At 43.2% G+C, this 24,620-nt stretch overlaps 1 protein-coding gene across 4 annotated transcripts in view; it reads left to right on the top strand.

The window, feature by feature from the left end:
• Window positions 1-24,620, top strand: part of SETD2 (SET domain containing 2, histone lysine methyltransferase) — a 134,576-nt gene that overhangs the window by 18,456 nt on the left and 91,500 nt on the right. For 3 of the 4 annotated variants that reach the window (XM_075922982.2, XM_075922985.2, XM_075922984.2), the window contains exons 2-5: window positions 6,820-6,858; window positions 12,784-17,231; window positions 20,362-20,493; window positions 21,380-21,508. In XM_075922982.2, the coding sequence (XP_075779097.2) occupies window positions 6,820-6,858; window positions 12,784-17,231; window positions 20,362-20,493; window positions 21,380-21,508 (4,748 nt within the window). The remainder of the gene's footprint in view (window positions 1-6,819; window positions 6,859-12,783; window positions 17,232-20,361; window positions 20,494-21,379; window positions 21,509-24,620) is intronic. The other variant, XM_075922983.2, reaches the window with a different exon arrangement.

The raw sequence follows: 24,620 nt of genomic DNA, 5'->3' as shown, positions 1-24,620 counted from the left end.
TGCCATCGATGATGGGCTGCATCAGGAGAATATTTGTGTAACAGGCATATGCACCACTGGCGTTTACAACTGTGTCATCCTGGGATAAGCTGCAAAAGTGCAAATTACAACTTATAGCTGTTTGTCTTGTCCACCCTTGGGATTTGTACTGATGGTATTACTTCAATAGCAAGGCATATATGGATGTAACCAGGCAGATTTCTAGTGTGGAAAATGCCTTCCAAATTAGGAAACTCCTTTCCCTAAAATCTCTGTTAATAACGTCCATTGGAAACCAGGCATTTTGTTTTATGAAAGTGCCTGTCACAGCTCTGAAGTTAGGGCTGAGTTGGCAAGCAGGTGTATTAGTGAGGACCACAGTATGTTTACAGTAGCTGGGAGATACGGTATTGGTAAAGCAACCTGAAAGCTAAGTGGTGCAATCAAGGTGAGGTATTTCTTACTATATATTTTAGAAACTTGGTGCATCTGTCTATCTATCCATCTGTGAGTTGGTTTGTTCAAGAATTTCTCCTAAATGGTAAAAGCTAGGACCATCAAATTTGGTATGCTGCTTCCTTTTATCATAACTTAAAGCAAGATAAGGGTTTACCTGTGCCAGGACAATTGAATATGCCTGGAATCCAGTTGTTTTCCATAACATGGAAAGGGGAATGGTTTCCTGGAAAGGGAGTCTGATAGCAGGGACGGTTATGCTCCAGAATGACCACAAGGGGGCAGCAAGCATGAGGGACAGTTATATTGCAGAGTGACCACAGGTGGGCAGCCATACTTGTAACACAGTGGCTCGTTGAGGTGCATGGAGGAGGTCTTTGCATGTTGCCAGCTGCTGATTAGCTGCCTCCCTTCCCCAAAGTTGGATCCCAAACCACTCCCCCCCCCCCCCCTCAGCCCCATCATCGGACACCATTGGGCAGTCCCCTGGACACCAGCCACCAGCTGGGCAGCACAGTGCCAGTTGGCCCTGGGAGTAGGGGCTGGGTCAGCAGCCCTGAGCTCCCCAACACCTGCCCTCCTTCTGGCATCCCCACACCCTCCCCTGAGCCCCCAACTCCCTGCCCTGACTCCTACACCCTCCACCCCATGCCCAGAGCCGCCACAGGGACCTAAGCAATGCCTGGTAAATTCTCTATTAGTTTTCTAAATGGGAGGAAAAATATGCACACTTAGGGTACATCTACACTGCACGCTTATTCAAAATAAGCTATTCCGAAATAGTTTCTTTTGAAATAGCAGGTCTACACTGCAGGGAAGCCTCAAAATTAGTCCAAGGTCGGCTTCCCTAATGTAGATGTGTTATCTCGATTTTAGATCCCCAGAAGGCACTGGGGAGGAATAACTTAGAATGGCCCTGGTGGAGCATGACTTGTTTCGAAATAGCTATTTCGGAATAGGCATTCATTCTCGTAGAATGAGGTTTACAGATTTTGGAATAAGCCGTGTGTTATTTCAAAATAACAGAATGACTGTGTAGGTGCTCACATTATTTTGAAAAAATGCTAGTTATCTCAAAATAACGGTGCAGTGTAAACACACCCTTAGAATGATGTATAAACAATAGTCTTCAAGGTATCCTTTGCTAGGAACTTTAATACCAATGACAGATGCTCCTGTTTTGTAATGTAAGCAACTAGTTGACTGACTCAACTAGTCGCTCTCCCGCCTCTTCCTTCCCCCCTGCTGCAGAAGCAGCAAGGTGGGCGGGAGCTGGTGCTGGGGGGAGCTGGTTTAAAAACGGGTTCCCCTTCTCCCCCAGCACCATCTCTGGCGGGGGGGTGGGAAGAGGCAGAGGCATAGCAGGGGACTGGACACGAGCTAAGAATCAGCTGATTTCCCCCAGCTCGTGCTCCAATCTGCCCCACTGCGCTTGTGCTTTTAAATGTATTAGGAGGGTGGCAGCTCTTAATACATTTAAAACACAGAGCCGCAGCAGAGTTAGGTCCTAGGGCCAGGCGCTAACCCTGCTGCGGCTCTTCATTTCCTCCCTATATCAGCTAATACAGTAGACTAGTCAAATAGCTGATTAAACACCATTTAACATCCCTAATTTGTCATTCCCTATATCAGTGTTTCTTAAATTGTGCTCTGCTGAGCCCCAGGGCTCCGTGAGACATCTCCAGGGACTCCGTGAGGTTGACAAACTGGAAGCATCGATAGGTACAACACACACAATCAGTGGACCACTGGGGCTCCGCATACATTTTTACTCATGTAAAGGGCTCCAGAGCCCAAAAAGTTTGAGAACCGCTGCTCAATATAATACCCTGTCCAGTGACATCTCACTCCTCCAGTAGTAGCTCTAAAACCACATTTCTATCTATCGTGTTTTAGCACTGTTATAAGTAGCCCCTAAGATTCTTGTAAATAAAAGATGAAAGAAAAATGAATTTTCAGTCTACGTTTTGTATTTGATAGCAATGCATATACAGTCAGTTATCCCTGTTTGTGGGGTTCTTTCATGAAACAACAAAGGAGAAACACCTTTAAAATAGGAAAATCTATTATAGAACCACAAAGTCAATTGTTGGAGAGAGGAGACAGGTGTATACTTGAAACTCATTTAACGCAAGTTTGGAAATTGAGCTTAGTTTAAGTTGGTATCGTTTTTTAAGAAGAGGTCTTGACACTATTGCTGTGATTTCTTCTTTTTGTGTATATCTTAGCTCTTCTGCTCTATGCCACTTGTTGGGATGAGGGAGAAAGTACTGGTTAGTCTGTTATTTTCCTGCTTTTCTCATCATTGTATAATCCCATATGTAATTATCAAGGACATTGTTGAGGACTAGAAGTATAACTTTGTGGTCTGTACAACTGCTCACTGTAGTGTAGCACAACGTTTATTCAATTTAATCATAAGAACAGGTACTAATTTATATTTTAAAAATCTAGGCAGATTAGGGATTAATTAATAAAACACATGATGAAACTTCAGATTTCTAAGCTTTTTGGTTTTAGTTATGTTTGTCAGTGAGTGACAAATAAATGGAAAGTGAATTTTGTGTCTCTTGTTTCTAAGCATGCATAATAGCTTCTAATTTAATCTGTCCGGCTGCTCTGTAGTGGTATCAGTATCACGTAAAACACGTTGCTTACTCTGATAGATATTCTATAATTTTAACTAGTGCAATCAACGTGTGGTGGTGTTTTACACTGAAAACAAATTTTACGGAAACTGGGTGGTATGATTTGAGCAATAAAATAGAGATTATTTCATTTCTATGTTGTTGGTTCAGATTCCGCCTAGGATCTGTAACAACTGACAAGTATTGGTGTAGAGTGGTGGTTCAGTGGGCTAGGAGACATTGAGGGGATTCTCTTATTCTTGTTGTACAGCTGTTCATATCACAAATCATACCATATCTGTTAGCACTAATAAGAATTCTCAGTGGTATTGACATCAGTCAGACCAAGGCTTGAATGGGTGTTGAAACTGAACTGATAGGGAGTGAAACATGTAGAAGTGGTCTCACCAAGCTAGAAGCTTCCAGGACCTCGTTCTATCACATCAGGATTTTTTGGTAACATTTGTCTAGTGTGGACAAAGCTTATATGAAAAAGACAATTGTGAGTTGGCATACAATAGAGGCAAAAGAGTTTTCATACTAAGTTAGGAATGTCTGAGATGCTGCACATTGGGAGGTGGCAGGAGATCCTTCCTTTGTGTTAATATGCCCATGACAGCCTGGGCTGGCTAAGATGTTCCTTATTGTGTATTAGGTAGAACTTATATTTACTCTTTAGTCAGACTTCAGACATTTACAAACCTTATGGCCAAGTAACCAGATAAAAGTTTTTCACTGTGATGTAACTGTAGAAAGTGGCAGGCTGTCAGAATTAGGGATGAGAGAAGTTAACTGGTTAAGCATCATCCGTTTAGGGTGATTCCTACTGGATCTGGTAACTGGTAACTTTTGGGGGCTGGAGCAGCCCTCTCTCTGCCGCAGAGAAAGGTTGCTCTGGTGTCTGGAGCATCTTCTGTCCGTGGGGGTCGCGGGTGCGTACGAGCGGGAAACCGGCGGCATGCCTGGCCTCCATGTGGGGCTAGGAGCTGGCAGCCAGCCCCAGCGTGGGGCTTGGCATGGGAGCCCTGGGGGCCGCTTCAGCTGGGCTGGAATAGTCCCCAACTCAGAGCTGGATTTAGTTGGTTAACCTAATGTTTAACCTGTTAACTTAACATTTAACTGGCTAACAGATTGACTGGGATTTTACATCCCTAGACAGAGTTGTAATATATGGTTCTTTAATTTTAATTTGGCTTAAGTGAAAGAAACTACAGCTTTCTGATACTTGTAGTTTTTTATATAGGATTGTATGACTGGGTAAATTCCATCTTTCAGAATTTCACCCACCTGTTCATAGCTGTCTGCAATTTAAGATGTGATTTCTACTTTAGGGTTTCCTCTTTTTCGAAGGGGTGGGGAGGGTGACCCCTTAAAACAACTCCCAAGAGTTCGCGGAGAAAAGGAAACAGTGTCTGATTTAAATAGAAACATGTTTTTTTTTTAATCTACCTGAAGAGTAATAAAATGCAAACCAGAAATCTTTAAACAAGGTTGCTAGAAACATAATCTGTTAACTTGCCATGGCTAAAACATTGTAGCTACTGTGAAGTCATCAGACTTAACGTTTTGTTGTGCTTGTTCCTTTTATAGTTGATTTCAGTGCTTGTACGGGTGGGCAAGGGGAAGCTCTAGGCCGGCAGGGCCCGCTGCACTGCCTGGCTGTGTCTACACTGGCATGAATTTCCGGAAATGCTTAAAACGGAATACTATTCCGTTTTCAGTTTTTCCGGAAAAGGAGCATCTACATTGGCAGGCTGCTTTTCCGGAAAAGCCCTTTTTCCGGAAAAGCGTCTGTGGCCAATGTAGATGCGCTTTTCCGGAAAAGAGCCCCGATCGCCATTTTCGCGATCGGGGCTTTTTTCCGGAAAAGACTACTGGGCTGTCTACACTGGCCCTTTTCCGGAACAGTGTTCCGGAATAAGGACTTATGCCCGAGCGGGAGCAGAATAGTTTTTCCGGAATAGCGGCTGATTTTGTACAGTAGAGCATAATTGCTTTTCCGGAAATTCAAGGGCCAGTGTAGACAGCTCGCAGCTTATTCCGGAAAAGCGTCTGATTTTCCGGAATAAGTGGCCCAGTGTAGACACAGCCCCTCTGTTTAAGCGGTTAACTGGTTAGACATAACATCCAGTTAACTGATTAAATGGGATTTTACATTCCTAGTCATGACAAAACATAAACCTTCATAAAATCAAAGCCTGTTGTTGCTGTTGTAAAAGAAACGTATGAATATGCTTTCTGGGAGCATCAATAGACTTTTATTTAGGAGGGGAAGTTTTCAGCCAGGTCTGTGCTGTCATTTGTTGGAGTTGCTACATGTTCCATACAGAAAGTAATAGCTGGCTTTCTACTTTGAAAATTGTGACCTCACAGAGAGCCTATGGATTTCGTGACAGTGGTAAAATGTCAGGCCCTCTCTGCGTGAGCCCTTCCACCATTTCTGCCAATGGTTGAGCTGAGCTGCACCTTTGGTGAATTATTGGTCTGCATTTAATGTAAACAAGGCCTGCGGGTTTTTTCCCTAGTCAGAGAAAATATCTCCAATCTTGAGCAATTAGCTGGAAAATCATGTCTAGTGATATAAAAAACTCAAATATTTCCATCTATCCATATGAGCAGGGCTCAACAAACTGAGGCGAGAGCTACTCGCCAGTCCTGCACCACGCATGTGCCAGACCGGCACTGTGCATGTGCGCAGCACCGGTGAATGGGGCGCACGGAGCAACCGGCTGAAATCTACTTGCCACGGGCGAGTAGAATCAGCAGTGTGTCGAGCCCTGCATATGAGTATTTCCATGCTCCATCAAAGTCATATGTGAGCATCTCCCAAGCATTTAAAATCAAATGGCAGTAGAAACCGTCATATTTTTTTCTCATAGAAGAAATAACTTATTTTGTATGTAGTATATCCATGTGAAGAACTTTTATTGAGGAAATGCTAAGTCAGAACTGAGTTGTGCACTTAATTCTGAATGCTGTAAGGTTGATTAAAATTAGTTTAATATGGAAAGTTATTTAGTGCTCGAGAGGTTAGAATGTTTAAAGTATCTATTTCCTTGGCTTTGGAATGCCAGATCATATTTAAGTATTGGTGTCCGTAATATAAAATACGGGTGTTTCTCTTGGTTTCCCTGGAAAAAAAAAAGCAAGCTTTTTTTTTTTTTTTTTTTTTTAAGTTGAGATAAATATTTAGTTTTGGTAGTGATGGTGTGGGAGCTTTCTGGAAAAGAACAGGTGCTGTGATCTTTTCATAGGATTGTTAAAAGTAATCTTACAAAACTGGAAGGAAAAATGACTACAATTTCTCGTTTGTTTTTCATGATTTCATAGCTTGAAGCTTGCAGTATGCCAGTATATGGTTCTTACTCATTGAAACAGAGTTTATGAATTCTTAAAGCATCAGAAAAACTCAACTCAGCCAGTTTGGTTTTAACAAGGGTTACCTGGTCAGTGTTCTTGACTGTAGAAGCGTTGGGAAATGGCTAACCTTTTACAAACACAGATTTGTTGCCTCTTCTTTTTTAGAGGTAGTTTGGCACGTTAGGAAAAGTTAAGGCTCACAGGGACAGATTGTGACACCTTTGCTTAGCAAGTAACCTCATTCATTGCAGTGGAACTGTTTGGAGAGCAAAGTGCTATTCAATGTGAGCAAAGGCTTGAGAATCTGGCTCATTTTTTTTTTTTAATTTAAAGACTATTAATAGATCTCTTGTATCAGCAAGGTATTTACACTTTCTTTCTGTTTTTCTTTTGCATGCTTCCTCGGCTGGATTGCAATAGAGAAGAAGAAAATGAGGTGAGTGCATCCTAATTAATTTTTCATCTTTTCAAAAATGTTTTAGCAGAACAATGGGGAGAAGATAAAGCATTAGTCGTTTGTTCAGTACTAGTGTCTTGGAAAAAAAAAAAAAAGGAAGATTGAGACACCAAACATAAAAAGAACCTGATCAGACAGCATTGGTATCAAAAGTAACCAGTTTAAAAAAAAATTATTCTGTGGTCCCTTCAGTCTCGACAAATGTACTAAAGATCTTTGCTTACTGTTGTGACCATCCACACAAATACCAATGTTTACAGAATAGAAGAAGGCTTTAAACCTCTAATTATATAGACTGCTTTCTAACCAAGCTTGTGTTACATGGATTATTACAGGATTATGTAAGGATTTCAGATGCAATAAACTTTTCTTTACAGTTTGTTTTTTTAAGTGTGTGTTTTTGAGAAGGCAATCGTTTCCAAGTTGACACCTATTCTGTAAATTATAAGGCCAGGAAGGATATTTATAATTTTTGATGCATTAGAGCCGTGAATTGTTTTCGCTGTTGTGATTTAGGTATCCTCACAAGTGTTCACATTTCCTACTCTTGTAGCAAACACTAAATAAGAAGAATTTAAACAAGCTTTTATTCATTCTTCATTCACTCTACACCTCCAGCAGTCAATCAGCACAGCAACTTATAAAATAAGTTTAACTAATTATTTTATTTATAAATAGAACGAAACTACAAAATTCAAGTCTGAGCTCAGATTCCAAACCCTTGTCCCCGCCAAAGTTCAGAAGCTTTTGATGTGACATTTTGATTTGGGCCTATTCATAATGAATTGTTTATTTCATTAAATAGTTTGTAAGCTAGATACGAGAAGTAATTCCTCCACTCTACTCTGATTAAGCTTCAACTGCAGTACTGTGTCCAGTTCTGGGTGCCGCATTTCAGGAAAGATGTAGACAAATTGGATAAGGTCTAGAAAAGAGCAACAACATTATTAAAGGTCTAGAATACACAACCTGTGAGAGAATATTGAAAGAATTGGGTTGGTGTAGTCTGGAAAACAGAAGACTGAGAGGTGACATCATAGTAGCTTTCAGGTACCTAAAAGTTTGTTAAAAGGAGTAGGGAGAAAAAAGTATTATTCTTAACTCCTAATGATAGGACAAGAAGCAATGGGCTTCAATTGCAACAAGGGACGTTTAGGTTGGACATTAAGAAAAACTTTGGAAATATTTTAAGAGCAGGCGAGACAAAACACCTGTCAGAGATGGTCTAGCTCCGTGGTCACCAAACGATAGATTACGATCTACCGGTAGATCTCAGGGGCTCCAAGAGTTGCTCTTGAGCCCTCTCTGAACTGTGCACCTGCGCAGTACATTTAATTTTGATTTCCTCATTTGAGGAGCAGCTACTCACCGAGCAACAGCACAGGTGAGTAGCTGCGTGGAATGGTGGGAGCTGAGAGGTGGGGAGGGCTGAAACACCCTGGCCAGCTGGCTGTGGCTTTGAGCTGAAAGAGGCTGCCCCATGCTACAGCTGATCAGGCGGCTTCTCCTCTGTGCCTGCCCACGTAGAGGGCAGGCACAGAGGAGAAGCCGCCCGATGAGCTGGAGCGCGGTTCAGCCTCCTCCAGGCTGAACGCCACATCCCACTGACCAGGCAGCTTCCCCTCTGCACCAGCCCACGTGGAGCATGATGCACCTTGGCTGAGCGCCATGGCGAGCACCATGGCCAGCTGGCCAGGCAGCCATTTCTCTTTGTTCCAGCCCGGCTGCCCTGTGCTCAGCCCAGGGAGGCTGCGCCTGGCTCCAGCTGTGCTGGAGCAAGCTTCCTGGGCTGAGCGCAGGGCAGCTGGGCTGGAGCAAAGAGAAGGGGCTTCTCTTCGCTCCAGCCCGGCTGCCCTGCGCTCAGCCCGGAGGGAGCGTGGGTCAGAGGCTTCCCTCCGTGGCTGGTGTAGGGAACTCCCTGCCCTGAACCTTGTTTCCCGCCCCCCCCCCCGCAGAAACCTACCCCCCCTTCAGAAACAAGTTCCCTCTGACACCCTGTCCCCTAGTGCAGAAACCTGTCCCCTCCTGCCTTCCCCTCTGCAGAAACCTGTCCCCCTGCTCCCCTCTGCAGAAACCTGTCCTTCTGGCACCCTGCCCCCTCTCTCCTGCCCCCACTGGCACCCTGTTCCCTGCCCCAGAACCCACTAGCATCCCTCCCCAGTACTGTGTCCCCTGCTCCCGAATGACTTTTCTATGAGTCAGTGACCACTGACTCAAGGCAGGTTCCCTGCCATTCTCATAAAGAAAGACAATGCAGAAACTTTTTGTGTTTAACATAGTATTTTATTTAAAAATGAAGCCTGGCCAACAAACCCCCAATTGAGGCCAAGCCCCCATCTGGCCACAACCACTTCTGCATTCTCCCTTCCCCATACCCTAGATCTGAGCCTATCAAACCTGCCCGAGCCCCTCCCATACCCCAACCCAAATTCCTGCACCCTCACATCCATAAGCCCGTGGCTTGCTTAGTACCCCAACACTGCCCGGCCTGGAGCCCCCTCCCCTAGCCGGTGTCCCCTTCTCCACCTCCTCCTGCATCCAGATTTCCTCCCAGAGCTTGCACTGCTCACCCCTTCCCACACCCAAATCCCTCATTCCCACCCCAGAGACTACACATCCTGTCTCAACCCAGTGAGGGTCCGGCTAGACTGCAGGAGTTTTTCAGGATTCTGGAGATATCCCAGAAAAACTCTTCTGCATCCAGGGTTGCGTTTGTTCTTCTGCTTTTTTAGGGGAAGAGCAAACAGGCTCTTTCGGTCACCCCTATATTCCTCTTTCCCCAGGAATAAGGGGGCTTCCAAAAGAAGGGTTTTTTTTTTCTGACATTTGGTCTGGTCTAGACAGGCCAAATGTTGGAAAAACCTCTTCCTACTGAAGAATTTTTTTTTTAAAGCAGCAGTATAAGGATTGGGGATAGCAAGTGACGGAGAGGAGGAGAATAGAAAGTGCAGGGCTTCAAGGAAGGGGCGGGGCGGTAGATCTTGGCTTGGTCTATCATTTAAGAAGTGATCTTGGGTGTAAAAAGGTGGGAGACCACTGGTCTAGCTGGTGCTTGGTCCTGCCTTGTGTACTTGGGACTGGAATTGATGACCTCTTAAGGTTCCTTCCAATTCTACCATTCTATGAATATTCACAGACTGTTCAGTCCTTGAAGAATCCAGAATTGTTCTATTTTAAATTGTCCCTACTTTTACTGGTAGGATCCAGATATCCAATACAACTGTAACAAGAAACAAAATGGAGGCAGTTCCAGACAGAAAAAGCAGAAGTCCTACATGTACAGTGCAACATGAAATACAACCATTGCGGGGAAAACTTTGAAAATATCTGCTTGTTTCATGGGGATATTAAGTAACTTAAGAATAACTCTGTGAATGATTTGATATGCAGCGTTTAAAAAGTAAGCAGACTCACTAAACTCTTAAACAACGAATAAAAAACTAAACTGTTTGCCGGACCCTTTGTAAGCTAATGCTATACGCTGGTGTAGGTACATTACTGTGATGTCATTAGCATACCACATCCTGGGAATCCTCACAGAACAGGAGCTGACAGTTTGGGACTTTGTCAGAATTGAGGAAACAAAATAGTGGTTTGAAATTATTCATAGGGTGAATTCACTTTTCATGCTCCCGTCCGCCTCCCACTGTGGGAGATGGCAGAGAAACACAAAACAAGGCGTGTTGACTAATTAACACAGCTGGAGTTACGCATCTTGCTTTGATGTTTCCTCTGAGTTTAGACTTGGCCTAAGAAACAAATCTACTAACGTTTTCTATATGTCTTCGTTGAAGTACTCTTTCCAGAGATGATCATGAGACGCTTATGCTCTACTATTGAATCTTACACTTGAACAGGCATGGGGACCTAAATTTTCAAAAGTGAGCTAATGTGATGTTGGGTCTCCAGTTTTGGATGCTCAAATTCGTGTGTGTTCTACCTTTCCTGAAAATCAAGCACCTCCTTTTGGCTCAGGTTGGGCACTCAACGTTACTAGTAGTGTCTGAAGATCTAGGTCATCATCTTTAACTTAAACCTACTGTTTTTGGTATTTGTAAAAAGACTATGGAGGCTATTTTATACTTGTACAGAGTAGCCAGTTTTCCTAGAAAAGAGGTGGAATGTGATGGTGTTTCAGTTTTGCTGAAGTCGGTTTAATTATTTACCATAGTGCCTCTATCCTTAGCAACTAGTCCCTGGTTTTGCAAAAGTTAAACAGTAACAAAGAACACAAGTGATTCATAATGGAGTGCAAGGAACAATTGCTGTTGCCTAAGTGAGATAATGTTCATGGAATAGTTATGGAGTAAGCTATATTAGCATAAACCCCTCTTTGTACTAGTGTAGTTGCATCCACGTAGGGAGTTGTACTGTTAGTATACCAGTACAGTTAAAGTGTACAGTTGTGTGTAGATAAACCCTAAGATTAAAAAGACTGTCCAAAAATCAGATCAAATAAGCACACTTTGGTTCGTGCACTGAATGCTGCTGATTTCAGGTTTGGATACATTGATAAAGGCCCTTTATCAGTAGAACTTTGCCAGTCTCTAAGTTCTATTTCACTTCCATCACAAGAGCATCCCAATTTTATATGAGACAGAGAAGGTCACTCAGATAACCAGGTCCCAGACAATCCAGTGAGTTCTTGCCACACTGCATCTGAAAATCAATGGAATTAGTGGAGAAACTTGAGCATCTTATTTGGGTTTTATCCAGAATCCCCAGTTGTATTGTACAGGGTTAGATCCAAATGCATTATTATAGTAGACTGGTCTGGAGGTGATAACAGAGTGAATGATTGATTGAGATTATCTCCGAGTAATTTTATTTGCTAACACTCAATTCATTAGAAGTTACCAATGCATGGTGTAAGCTCACCGGAGAACTACATTTTGTGAGGTTTATTAGAAATGTCACTTGCAATTTGACCTGCTTTGAACCTAAATTTATCAGTTAATCTTGTCAACTACCGCATCTCTCCTCCCCCCCCCCCCCCCCCCCCGGCCGCCTCTGTATCTTAAAAGCTGGTTTCCCCCAGCATTGGCTCTGTGGTGCCACCCTCCTGCATTGCTGCCTCTATCAAAGGCGGAGCAGGCATGAAAGGTCTGCCATGAAGCAGCCTCTGCCTGTGGCAGGCCCAGGCTCGCCACGGACAGAGGCTGCTCCATTGGATGTGAAGCAGCCTCTGTCTGTGGGGAGAAACAGGAGATGTTTCCGGGGGGAGCTGGCTTAAAAGCACCACGTTGCCGCCTCTCTGGGGCGGCAGGCAGCCAGTCTGCGAGGGGAGCTGGTTTTTAAACAGGCTCCCCTTGCGGGCTAGCTCCCGCCTGGCTCCTGGCACTGCTGACAGGGTGAGGTGTCAGGGGGCTCCCCGGGATTGGGGCTGGAGCACACTGGCTTCCAGCCCTGACCCCAGGGACTATTGAATACTTGTGTAACCGATAAGAATTCATGAGGTTACACGACTATTCAGTTACCCGATATCCCTAATCACAATACAAAGTCTTCTAGTAAGTGAAAACAAATGGACACAGTCTTGGCAATCTAGTATAGTTTCTGTGATCCATTCGGTTTTTCTGAGGTCAGAACAGAGAGATGTACTACTGCTGAAATAGAAGTAAAAGATTTAATGTATTAAACTAAGAGAAATGGACTAAATTTTTGCATGGATCCTGTCTCTGTCCTAAAAGGCGTTTTGTTCAAACTTCAAAATTACTGCATAATTGATTCTATACAGCACACACCCAGTTCTGTTTTTAGTGTGCCCATACTATATCTGATTTCAGCCAAGCTTGCCCTTTTTAAATTTTATGATTACTAAAAGTGTACGAGTTAAGGGATTGTTTGCTGTGGTATGCAAAGTTCAGTTGTGCCTTTAACAACTTTTTTTTTTTTTTATTGCAGGGCAAGCCTGAAAATGTGCAGAAAGCTGGTTTTGTCAAAGGCCCAGTGTTCAAAGGTGTTGCTTCTAGCCGCTTTTTGCCCAAAGGCACGAAAACAAAGGTTAACCTTGAGGAACAAGGAAGACAGAAAGTGTCTTTCAGCTTTAGTTTAACAAAGAAAACCTTGCAGAACAGATTTCTGACTGCTCTTGGAAGTGAAAAACAAAATGAAACTCACAACTCCCCAGCTGTACCCCTTCCAACTGACTTCTCCCCCAAAATTAAAATGGACCTTGGGGATACTTCTAGTTCAGCTGAAGAATCTTCACCACCAAAACCTAAGGTGGAATTGGGCAAGATCCATTTTAAGAAGCATCTGCTTAGCGTAACAGCAAAGCCACTGCCAGCTGCTGTAGTACTATCACCCTCGCTAGAAGCTCTAGCACCGGCAGAAGTGACAACGGCAGAATTGCCATTGACACCATCTCCACCACACTCTCAAACAGCATTTCCACCAGCCCCATTGCTAACAGCAGTAACTTTGCCCCAACCACCAGTAGCAGTATCTGTTACATTGGCATCTCTTTTGCTACCACCTGTAGAGTCAGAAGTCCAAACTTCAAAGGAGCCAACAAATGCAGTAGTGAAAGAAACTTTAGAATTGGACATTAAACATGATCCTGCATCTAATAGTTCGGAAGAACATGCAGCTCAAATTATGTCTGAGCAAATGGAAATAACTTCACAGCAGGAAGAGTCCCATATTGGGAAGGACGAAGAAATTTCTGACAGCTCAAAAGGAGCTTCTCTGTGTTCCAAAAAGCAGGGTTCTAGGAGGAAATTCTCTCAAGCTGATGCCACGTTGCTGGGTTCTGAATCTGATGAAGATTCTATAAGGACTTCTTCAAGTCAGAGATCACATGAATTAAAAATATCCAGCACAGAAAAGGAAAGAGATCCAAAAAAGAGCTCAACTTCTCTCAAAAGTGAAGATTCGGTGAAATCTTCCTCAAGGTCTAAATTGGACCGAGATGAAAAACATTCTAGCTACTCAAAAGCAGAGAGAGACTCTAGGTATATGTCCTCCCGTTCGAGGTCAGACCGGGAGAGAAGACGGAGCAGGTCTCATTCGCGGTCTAGATCTGACAGAGGTTCTAGAACAAGCTCATCCTATTCACGATCAGAACGCTCTTATTATTATGAATCTGACCGAAGATACCATAGAAGCTCCCCTTATAGAGAGAGGACAAGATATTCTCGTTCTCACACAGATAATAGGACAAGAGAGAGTTCTGATTCAGAAGATGAGTATAGAAGGACCCATTCTAGGTCTAGTGACTCAAGGCGTACATCATCTCATTCCTCTTACAGGGATTCTAGAACTTCTTCGTACTCTAAATCAGAACGGGACAGCAAAACAGAGTCATCTTATGCTGAAACAGAGAGGCGAGGGAAGTCTTCAAAATCAGATAGAGAATCAAAAAGGACTTCAGAAAGTGATGTATCAAAAAGGTGTTCTCCCCTGAATGAGCTGGGATATCGAAGGGTGACATCCCATTCTAAACCTGATAGTAATGTGAACTCTTCCCGTTATAAGTATACCCCTACAAAGACTTCTGCACCAAAGTCTGATAAGTCTAAAGGTTCTTTCTGTTGTACAGAATCAGTTGAAGAAATCAAACAGCAGTCTAATTCTTTAGGGTTAGAGACATCTTGTCTAAAAAGCAGTGAGTTAAGAATGACTATTATAAAAAAGTTTGAGAGTGAATACACTGTTTCTCCATTCAGTCAATTAAATGATTCACCTTCTTTTAAAAAGCTAGATGAGTCAAAAGAGAGTTCTCCTGACTTGAAGTCTGAACTTATAGGAAATGATTGCCATGACAGTATTAAGGAACCAGAAAGTTTAATAAAGGTAAAACGTGATCAATTAAGAACTTATTGCCCCTTAGAACTGAATATAAATGGGTCCCCAGAGGGTAGGTCTGATGACTTAGCAACTTTCTGTGCCTCCAAAATAGAGGATGTTGCAATGTCTTCTGATGATAGTCTAAGTAGATCAGAGGTATCACCGAAGATAAAGAGTAATACATTTTATGTGTTGCCATCTAATGGTTTTCAAAGTATATATAAATCTAAAGAACAAGATTTAGATGATTCTCATATGCAGTCTGAGTTCAACGATTTGTTTAAAGAAACAGAGACTCCAGTTCCTTCAGAACAATATGATGATATATCTTCTGTTACGAACATAGATCATTCTGAAATGTTAGTTAAAAAATTGGATGATCTAACAACTGCATGTAACAGAACGAAAGATTCAGACTTTTGCTATGTTTCAGATACTAGTCCTTCTTTATATCATTCAGAAGTTGAAATTGAAGTTGAGCCCACATATACAAAGGTTACTCAAGAAACTTTAATGGACATTCATGTAGAGCCACAAACAGTTATATGCAATTATGAAAACGCAGAGGATCAAAATTCAGCAAAGTCTGCATGTGAAGATGAACTATATGATAGGAGTCCCTCTCATGAGATGAGCCTTATAGTAGATAATTCAAGCAGAGATTCTTCCCAAGAAGAATGCTCCCTGGAAATCAAATTAGACAATGAAATCATTACACGACAACCAGAGGAAAATCTTGCTTCCGAATTGGATAGAGCCATGCAGAATAAAAATGAAGAATGTTTGCAGCTTTCTGAAACTGAGGTGATAATTGAATTAGATGCCCAGCATATTGGTCCTGATGTAGAAAAAGGAAAACAGTCATTTAAAAAGGAGCATTCGTATTATTTACAAGTTCCAGAAGAACATCTAGCAAAAGAGGAGACAGCTGAGGAAAGATCTGAAGTCTTAGTTGAAAGAACCAGGCCTGATGATTTTAAGGATCAGTCTCTAGAAGTCTTAATTGGCAAGGATGAAGAAAATGAGTCATTGATGGTTTCAGGTTTTTCAGATGCTTTGTTTCCATCTTGCGATGTCATTGTGATTGCAGAAGAAACAGAAACTGTAACTCAGGCTGCCACATGTGACAGTAGTGGCAATACTTCTGAATTCATTTCTGTTCATGACGATGATTATTCTGATACGGCAGAAAGTGAGAGTGATCAGGACAGTGAAGAAAGTGATACAGAGGATTCCGATTCAGATGACAGTGTTCCAAGAAACCGTCTTCAGTCAGTTGTGGTGGTTCCAAAGAATTCTACTCTAAGTATGGAAGAAAGTAGCCCTTGTTCATCTCGGAGCAGCCAAGGCAATGCACGTTACTCTGACCATTGGGATGATGATAGGCCAGAGTCTAGCAAACCATACTATGAAGAAAGATCAGAGAATGCATCCAATAAAAATGGTCCACACATTGAGAACAAATGCTCTCCTTCTAGAGGAATGGACAAGAGTCCAGCAACATCTACTGAGCTTAGTAGAAAGGAAACTGAAGATCTCCAGCCTGATATTTCTCAGCCTCAGAGTGATGGAGTTGATAGTACAAGTCAGACTGACCTAACGTCAAATTCTAATGGCCAGCCAAATCCAGATGAAAGAATAATATTGAAAGAATTGATGCCCGTAGCTAGACCACTTAGCAGACAGCAAGATGAGCAGCCATTTTGTTTTTCTGAGAGCTATGAAAGTGCCGAAAATAAATCTAGGCACCAAACAAATTCTTCCAAGCCAGACAGTAGGCAGGGAAAGGCTGGGTTCAGTAATCTGTCTGGCACAGGAGATTTCTCCAGATTGGATGGTTTTCATTCAACGGAGGACTTAGGTAGCCTGGGGTGGGATTTCTCTCAACCAGAGAAACCCAGTAGCACATATCAGCAGCCTGACAGCAGTTATGGAATGTACTCAGGTTATGTCTGCCAGCAGGGTCCAGGATCATATTGTGGCTCTCAGAATTACTGGCAAGGCAATGGCTATTGGGACTCAAGGCCATGTAGTAGGTCCTCTGGAATTAATTATGAACGAATACAAGGACAGGTACCAGATTCCCTAACAGAGGACCATGAAGAGTATGAACAGGATGATAATTGGGATGATGATTGCAAAGCTCATTTTCCTATCCAGTCAAGTAAATTTCACACTCTTGGTGATCAAGAAAAGGGTTCTGTGCAGGCACATGAGATAAGCAGTAATTCAGCAAAGGAACCAACAGTGGTAAATGAGAAAAAAGAGCAGGCAAAGATTTTGGAAAAACATGATGTGAAAGAGCGAGGCCCACCAAAGAAAAGAAGGCAAGAATTAGAGAGTGACTCTGAGAGTGATGGAGATCCAAGAGAGAGAAAGAAAGTGAAAATGGAGGAGGAGGGGGAACAGTTGGAGTCCTTGCCTCAAGGTTCAGCAGTGGTTCGCCCAATGTGTATCATGGAAGACTTCAGAGACCCACAACGCTGGAAGGAGTGTGCCAAGCAAGGAAAAATGCCCTGTTACTTTGACCTTATTGAAGAAAATGTGTATTTAACAGAAAGGTAACTAATTGATTCACTTTATTTGCTCATAATGGTTTACATTTCACTTTCTCATTTGATTGGGCATTTAGTAAGAAGTCACAATCAGCCCTTCTCTAAGCAGTCATAGAGTGATATATGAGAGAGAGAGAATATCACCTTTCCACTATGTAAGAGAGCTTTTCACAAGGAAGATTAGCCATGGGGGGAAGGTGGTATGGAGAGAGAGAAAGGTATAGATCAGCCAGGGACGGACTGGCCCGGCAGGATACTGGGAATTTCCTCGTGGGCCGTCGTGTCTGCATGCCATTGCCCATCACTTGGCGCGGCTCTGTGTCCGTGCTGTATGCGGCACGTAGAGCCCGACCTGCCGCTTGCACCGTGTGCCAGACATGACGTAGGGGCGGGGCTTGAGGGGCACACAGGGGTGACATCATGGGGAGGGCTGTTCTCAACCCATTTTTCTGGGCCTATTTTGATTGCCAGTATGCTCCTGGGATCAGCTGAATTGTTGATTCATTGGCAATCCATAGAAATATCTAAGAGCAAAATGTATCCAAGTGGAGGAGCAACAGGAAATCAGCTCCTGCCAATATTAATTGGGTTTGCTGGTTTAATTTTCCCATTGAGTGCTTTAAAAAAAGTTCTTTGCTGTTCAGTAGACCAATACACTGAATATTGAGAACCTTGGGTACCGTATTTTCCGGCGTATAGGGCGACTGGGCGTATAAGACGACCCCCTATCTTTTTAATTAAAAGATAGGGTTTCATCTTATACCCCAGCGCCCCTCCGCCTCCTTTGCTCCCGGTGTCCCTGGTCTGCTGGAGATGGTCCCCAGCAGACCAGAGGCACCGGGAGCAAAGCTGCCAGGAGCGGAGGGGCTCCGGCGGGGGGGCAGCCCATGCGCGCCTGGGATGCCCCGTCGCCGGCTTCCCCCGAGGCTTTCAAAGCCGCGGAGGGGCTCCGGCGGCGGGGCATCCGGCGTACAAGACGACCCCCGATGTTTGGGGGATGTTTTTTAACTTCAGAGGTCGTCTTGTACGCCGGAATATACGGTATGTTTGGGGCTTCTCTAGTCCAAACTAATTATCACTTATTGTCATATGTGTCCATGTACCCAAGATGTTTGTAAAAATGGCTTTCTTTTTTTGGAAGAACTTAAAAAACAACAAATAGTCTAGCAGCACCTTAAAGACTAAAAAAAATGTAGATGGTATCATGAGCTTTCGTGGGCACTTTCTCGTCTGAAGAGGTGGGCTGTGCCCACAAAAGCTCGTGATACCATCTACATTTTTTTAGTCTTTAAGATGCTGCTAGGCTATTCATTGTTTTTTAAGGTTTTCCAGTTAGACTAATTCAGCTACCCCTCTGAAGCGCGTGCTCTTTATATTAAAACAGAAAAATAAAAAAAATACACCATTTCTCTGAAGTTCACGTGAGCATACAAGAGCCTGGAGTATATAGTAGCTTCACTTCAGGGCTTATCATATCCATTTGCCTATAGGCCCAGGCAACAGATCACTTTCTCAAGACAAGTTAATGGATATCTTGATTGCAGGAATAGAAGTTATGCACCATCTGTATGAGCTTTAAATGCTCCGGCTACATATATAGTCATTTGTAAATAAAGAACATGTTAGATGGTATTTTAACACTCCCAGAATTACAATCTGAAATTTTAAAAGATAACTAACTGCAAACTCTTTGATTTGTTGTTGTGTAGGAATATTTGATTTATTTTACTCTAGGGATATAAAATCCTGGTTTATTAGTGAACTGGTTAAGTGTTAGGTTGACTTAACATTTAACCAGTTAACAGACTAAGTGGGATCTGGATGAAAACAGCCCCTGTCTGAAGAGCACCCCCTGTGGAGCTGAAGCAATCCCCTTCTCGTTGCAAGCGAGGAGTGCTCTAGCCCCCACCGGTTACCAGTTAACCAAAACAAGCATTACCTGTTTAGGGCGATGCTTACTAGTTAACCTTTCACATGTCTGGTTCACTGTATCTAATTATTGAACCATAAATTCTGGTTTCCAAGCCCTGGGAATGGCTAATAACATGACGCTTCAGAGTAAGACAACTTCGCCTCTCAGAAACGTACCTACACAGTTGTCTAGCTCTGTAAAGGAATGGGTATAAAAGTACTATCTTTACCCTCGTGGCAATGAACTTAAACTCTGAATGCGATTTTGATTATAGTTAATGTATGCTATATGCAAATATTAATAATTTTGCCCTTTTGAAATTCAGCTATGGTGTTTAACTCAGTAAGATCTGTAAAATAATACTCAATTTCTTTTAAATGTAATGGCCTTCACTTTCTTCAAGTGATTCCTTGTTCTCACGTGATAAGATGAGGTAATAAGTGAGACTTGATCATGTACTTCATAGGTTTGAATTCTTCAGCTAAGTTCTGTTTAAATCTTATCCTTTCAGGACCCGAAAAAAAGCGTTTCCTTCCCCCCCCCCCCCCCCCCGTCTATGAAATCCCTTATGATTAGTGCCCTACAAGCTGTGTATCTTGTACTGTGATGCAAGAAACACACATTTGATTCAGTACTGCTCTCTGGTTCTTTAGGGTGCTGAATGAGAGCATGAACCTGGGGCAGAAAACATTTCTCACCCTCCCTCCCCCCCCAAAAAAAAGCCCCACAGATACAGTACTTCTGAAGGTTTCCCTGCACATCTCCATAAATGTGGCAGTTAAGAATGATCTCCTTCTATCATTTGTCAGCCTACCTCAGGCTAATTTCTATAAAGGCTTTAAGATTTGTTCCTTTGAAAATTTCTTTTTCCCTGCACTGAAAAATTTAAGCTAGTGTTTTCCCATTACCCGGAGTGTAGCTGCAATGAAATTAAAATCGGATTATGCGCAATAGAAAGAGGTAGAAAATACATAAATTTAATTAACATATTGGCAGTCTTTTCTGAATGATGATCGCATCAGGTCATGAATTCACCAAAACACAATGCTTTGGACTGCTCTTGCGCCTTTTGTGAGGCAAGTTGAATAGCTGAACAGTGATTTCCAAGTAGTAAATCAATTGTAGTCCAGTAGGGACTGCTGATAAAGATCATGATTTAATTTTAGCTGGAGTGATTTTTTGTCAGTTTGGGAATGCCGTAATGCTGACTTACCCTCTCCACAGGAAAAAGAACAAATCCCACCGTGATATCAAGCGAATGCTGTGTGAGTGCCCTCCACTTTCCAAAGAAGAGAGAGCGCAAGGGGATGTGGCATGTGGCGAAGATTGTCTCAATCGTCTGCTCATGATAGAATGGTAAGTCCGTTTTGGTGAGATGTCACAGCTGCGCTTTCCGCCGACACTGAGAGTCCAGAGACACCAAGTTGTCTTTGTGTTGTCATGTGCAGCGAACTGTTCAGACATGTTCCTTTCTCTTTTGGAGATTAGAATTTAAATCCTAACGTAGGGCTTGCGAGTGAACATAGTCGTCTCATACTTGTCTTGGCCTAATACCAAAGCACTAAGGTGCCTGCACAGGAGGCTCAATGCAGTGCAGCCCAGGAATGGAGGAGGAATAGTTTTCTATGCAGCTGTTTTGTTCTGCAATGTTTTCCTCTTTTGCCTACCTCTCTTTGCTCACTAGGCTTTTATCAGGCTCTTTCCTCTCCCTTTATCTTGAGTCCTCTTGCTCAGAAGAAAGAGGCAGGAGGGCTAAGACAATGGCTACTCCATGTTTTCAGTTGGCAGCAGCCAAAGAATTGGACAAAAGGAATTCAGTGACACCGACTGGCAATCAGATTTGCCCCCCTGAGAAGTGGAGACACGAGTGTTACCATGGAAGAAGAGGGTGACTGATACAGATCCTGTAGCATCTAAGACCCTGGATCTCTGCTGAGCCTAAGCTCTAGACTCTAGGGAAGGGAGTATCTCCCTGGAAGAAGCCATATAAAAATATACAGGGGAGAGGCCAGTTTATTCTAAGCACTGTAACTGCTCTTCTAAAAATACCTTTGTCTAAGTATAAATTGTTCAAAATTGAACATTGATTAGCAGGTGGTTACACTTAGAGTGAAATATGTTTGTGGTTTTGCACTGAATTTATTATTGATTGTTTCATGTCTGTTTCCCAGCTATTTCCCAAGCTGCTTCTGTTGTCACTACCAACCCAGTGGGAGCTGATTGTTCTGTTTCCTCTACTTAGTTCTTCCAGGTGCCCAAATGGGGACTACTGTTCCAACAGGCGGTTCCAGAGGAAACAGCATGCAGATGTTGAAGTGATCCTGACGGAGAAAAAAGGCTGGGGGCTGAGAGCAGCCAAAGATCTCCTGTCGTAAGGCTTTCCTTGTCATGTGACCTTTACGTTATTTCTCAATAGAAAATAAGTTGCCTGCGTTTTTTCAATTTCTTTACTTACAGTCAGCTGGCAATCTCAATTTTCCCCATCCTGAACAATAGTGGCCCCACCTGCTCGTCTCCTTCAACCCTGACATCTAAGCTAATTCCCACAGGAATCAGTCCTTGCCCCTTTTTCTCTTTTCAGCCTATCTCATGAGTAATCCCATCTGCTCACATTCTTTTAACTGCCATTTTTACACCAATGATTCACAGGTCTGACTTTCCACTCTTAGCTTCCCTCTAGCTAATCCCATATCACAGCATGTTTGACATTTAAACGTAAGGTGTCCAAAGCTGAACTCCTGCTCAGTCCACTGAAATCCTCTCTCTTTTCCTTTAATTTTTGATGTCTACGCTACTATCCTTGTGATTTGAGATCAGTTACATGGGAGACATCTTTGTCTTTTCCCACGCTGAACTGATCTGTAAGGCCCTAGTCATATTCATTCTTCATATCTCTCCTCCAGCCCCAGCGCTGCTGTAATGCTTTTGAGAAATCAAACATTTAATGTTGACATATAGGCTTATTTCAAGTATTCACTTCACGTATCTGTAAGAAAAATAAGTTTTAAGCGTACACGTTTGAAAGCTCTTTGAGGCAAAGGCCATGGATTCATGTGTTTGTATAGTGCCTAGGGCAGAAGCGTTCTAATTCTATCAGGGCCTCTGGGCACTGTTGTAACACACATCTATTATAATAGTGCTAGATGCAACACAGAGCATGGTCCCTGCCCTGAAGAGCTTGCATTCAGAGCTGCGTTCCCTCTTAAGATTTTCCATCCGTGAGTGGAGTGAGTTTTGTCTTTTGCATCAATATTGAATTAAAATATTATCTGAAGAAGAATTTGCTTCTCTTTCTCAGATTTATACTGTAGTCGCTAAGACCAGGGGTGGGCAAGAGCCTGTCAGCGGGCCAGCTCTGGTCCACTTAGCTCTTTTAACTGGCCCGCAGGGCAGTTCCTGGCCCCACCCCATAACGTGTTGCCTGGGAGCCGGGATGCGCGAGCGTTTTCAGCTGCTTCTTTTTAAAGGGCTCACGCGTCCCCAGCTCCCAGGCAATGCACAAGCAGCGCGGCCAGGAGCAATGAGCCCTTTAAATAGCAGGGGTTGAAAGGGCTCACAGTTCCCGCCCCCCACTAACATGATGCCTGGGAGTTGCAAGAGAGGGGTGAGTCCTTCCAACTCCTGCTATTTAAAGGTCCCACCCCTTCCACCCGAGGCCTGTGACTACTTCAAAACTTTTTGAAGTAGCCCTCCTTCAAAAACTATTGCCCATCCCTGGCTAAGGCTTTTAGAGTTTAATAGCTTAATGAGATGGAAAGGGATAGCTGAGAATGTTGGGACAGTTGTGTTGAGGATTGATGGGGCAGGAGGTATGGCGGGGTGGGAAGCAACATTCTTCTGTCATGCTTAAGTTACTGTAAAGCACATGTAATAAAATTGCATTAAAGTTTTGGGATATAGATCATGGATTAGATAGCTACTGACAGGGCCCGTAAGAGCAAAACACTGCAAATATTTCCAAGCATGGCTATTATCCCCATTCTATTATAACAAAACATAGAGGGCATCACTGGGTCATGTAGCAATTGTGTAGCCTAGTTGCAAGGCCTCTGGACTGAGACTATTTCTAGGTGTGCCACTGACCTGATCACCTGGGGCATGTCACTTCACCCCTCTGTGCTCAGTTTCCCATCTGTAAAGCGGGGTAATGATCTACAGTTCTTTGAGATTTACTGATTTTAAAAGCCCTACATAAAAGCTTGGTCTTGTGATTATTCCTTAGCCGTAGTAGCTTATCTGCTGCAAGCTTGGTGAGAACTAAACTGCTTTTACAGGACACTCACTCCTACCAACAACCATTTCTTGTACAATCAAATTAGGAAATTAAATGGGGAAGAAACTTTTAATGGTGATAGCTTAAGCCCTTCCAGAATGTTGAGCTAAGCAACACTTAGACTTCAGAAAGCCAGGAAATTTTGTTTCAGGAAATACAATGTTCACGCAATCTTAAGTCTGTCACCTGTGGTGGTGGTGTTCAAAGGGAACACACGTACTGCCACTGTAGTGCTCAAATACAGCCTGCTCTTCTATTCCTTAGTGAAATTTACAACTATTTCGTACTGTTTTACAATCCCTGCATACTTGCATGCCGAATGCCACCTGAGCCTATTCTTCCTTTTACCTCCCCATTGCTAAATCTACAGACTGTTCCGGTACCCCACCTCGTGACTGACAGTACTTATAGCAGGAAGTCTCAGTGCCCAGTCACTGACCGTCTTTGCGGTTCTGTACTGAGAATGTAGACTGGAACCGCAAAGTAAAGCTAATCCTTTTCCCTCTGATCATGCACGTGGGGGGTGAGGGGAATAGGGATGTGAAAGGTTGAACAGTTGTCTGATAAGCATTAGCCTTACTGGCATACTTACTAGTTAACCAAAGGGCCTGGCTGGTGGGAGTTGCCCAACTGACAGGAGCAGCCCTCCCACATCTGCAGAGGCCTGGCTGGCAGGACCCCACCCCAGGCAGGCTGATGGGCTGGAGCAGCCCCCTACCCAGGGCCGGCGATTAACTGGTTAAACAAATCATTTAACCGGTTAACTCCTTTGGGCAGTTTTTTCATCCCTCCTCAGTACAGATCATTTCAAGTTCTTTCAAGCTATTCCACATTTGTCCTCCACCAGTCAATTCACCTAACACAGTGAAGGAAACTTGAGTGCATGCAGGTAATTCCCAGTAGCTATTTGCAGCACCAGTGTGGAAGAGTAATGGTTGTGTGAGCATTTACCTTAACTGTCTATCTGGATAGCAGAAGTTTGAACATTACAGAATTAGGTGTTCTGGAAGACATCACCAGGCAGTTTGAATGTTGGGTGGGTTGATGGGTTTAGGGGGCTGGCCATTCAGTGTATTGTGTGGCATGATTCTGTGCTGGCTTTGAGGGACATGGAGCAGATGACCTAGAAAGTCTTTTCCTTCTCTAATTTGAGGTTCATCTTCCCCTAATAGTACAACAGATACTTTGTTCCCTCTTCATTCCTGCCCAC

Source organism: Pelodiscus sinensis, chromosome 2, assembly GCF_052426305.1.
Source record: "Pelodiscus sinensis isolate ZL-2025 chromosome 2, ASM5242630v1, whole genome shotgun sequence".
Taxonomy (NCBI): Eukaryota; Metazoa; Chordata; order Testudines; family Trionychidae; genus Pelodiscus; species Pelodiscus sinensis.
The sequence above is the reverse complement of the archived record's forward strand: the minus strand, read 5'-3'. Positions and strand labels throughout refer to the sequence as shown.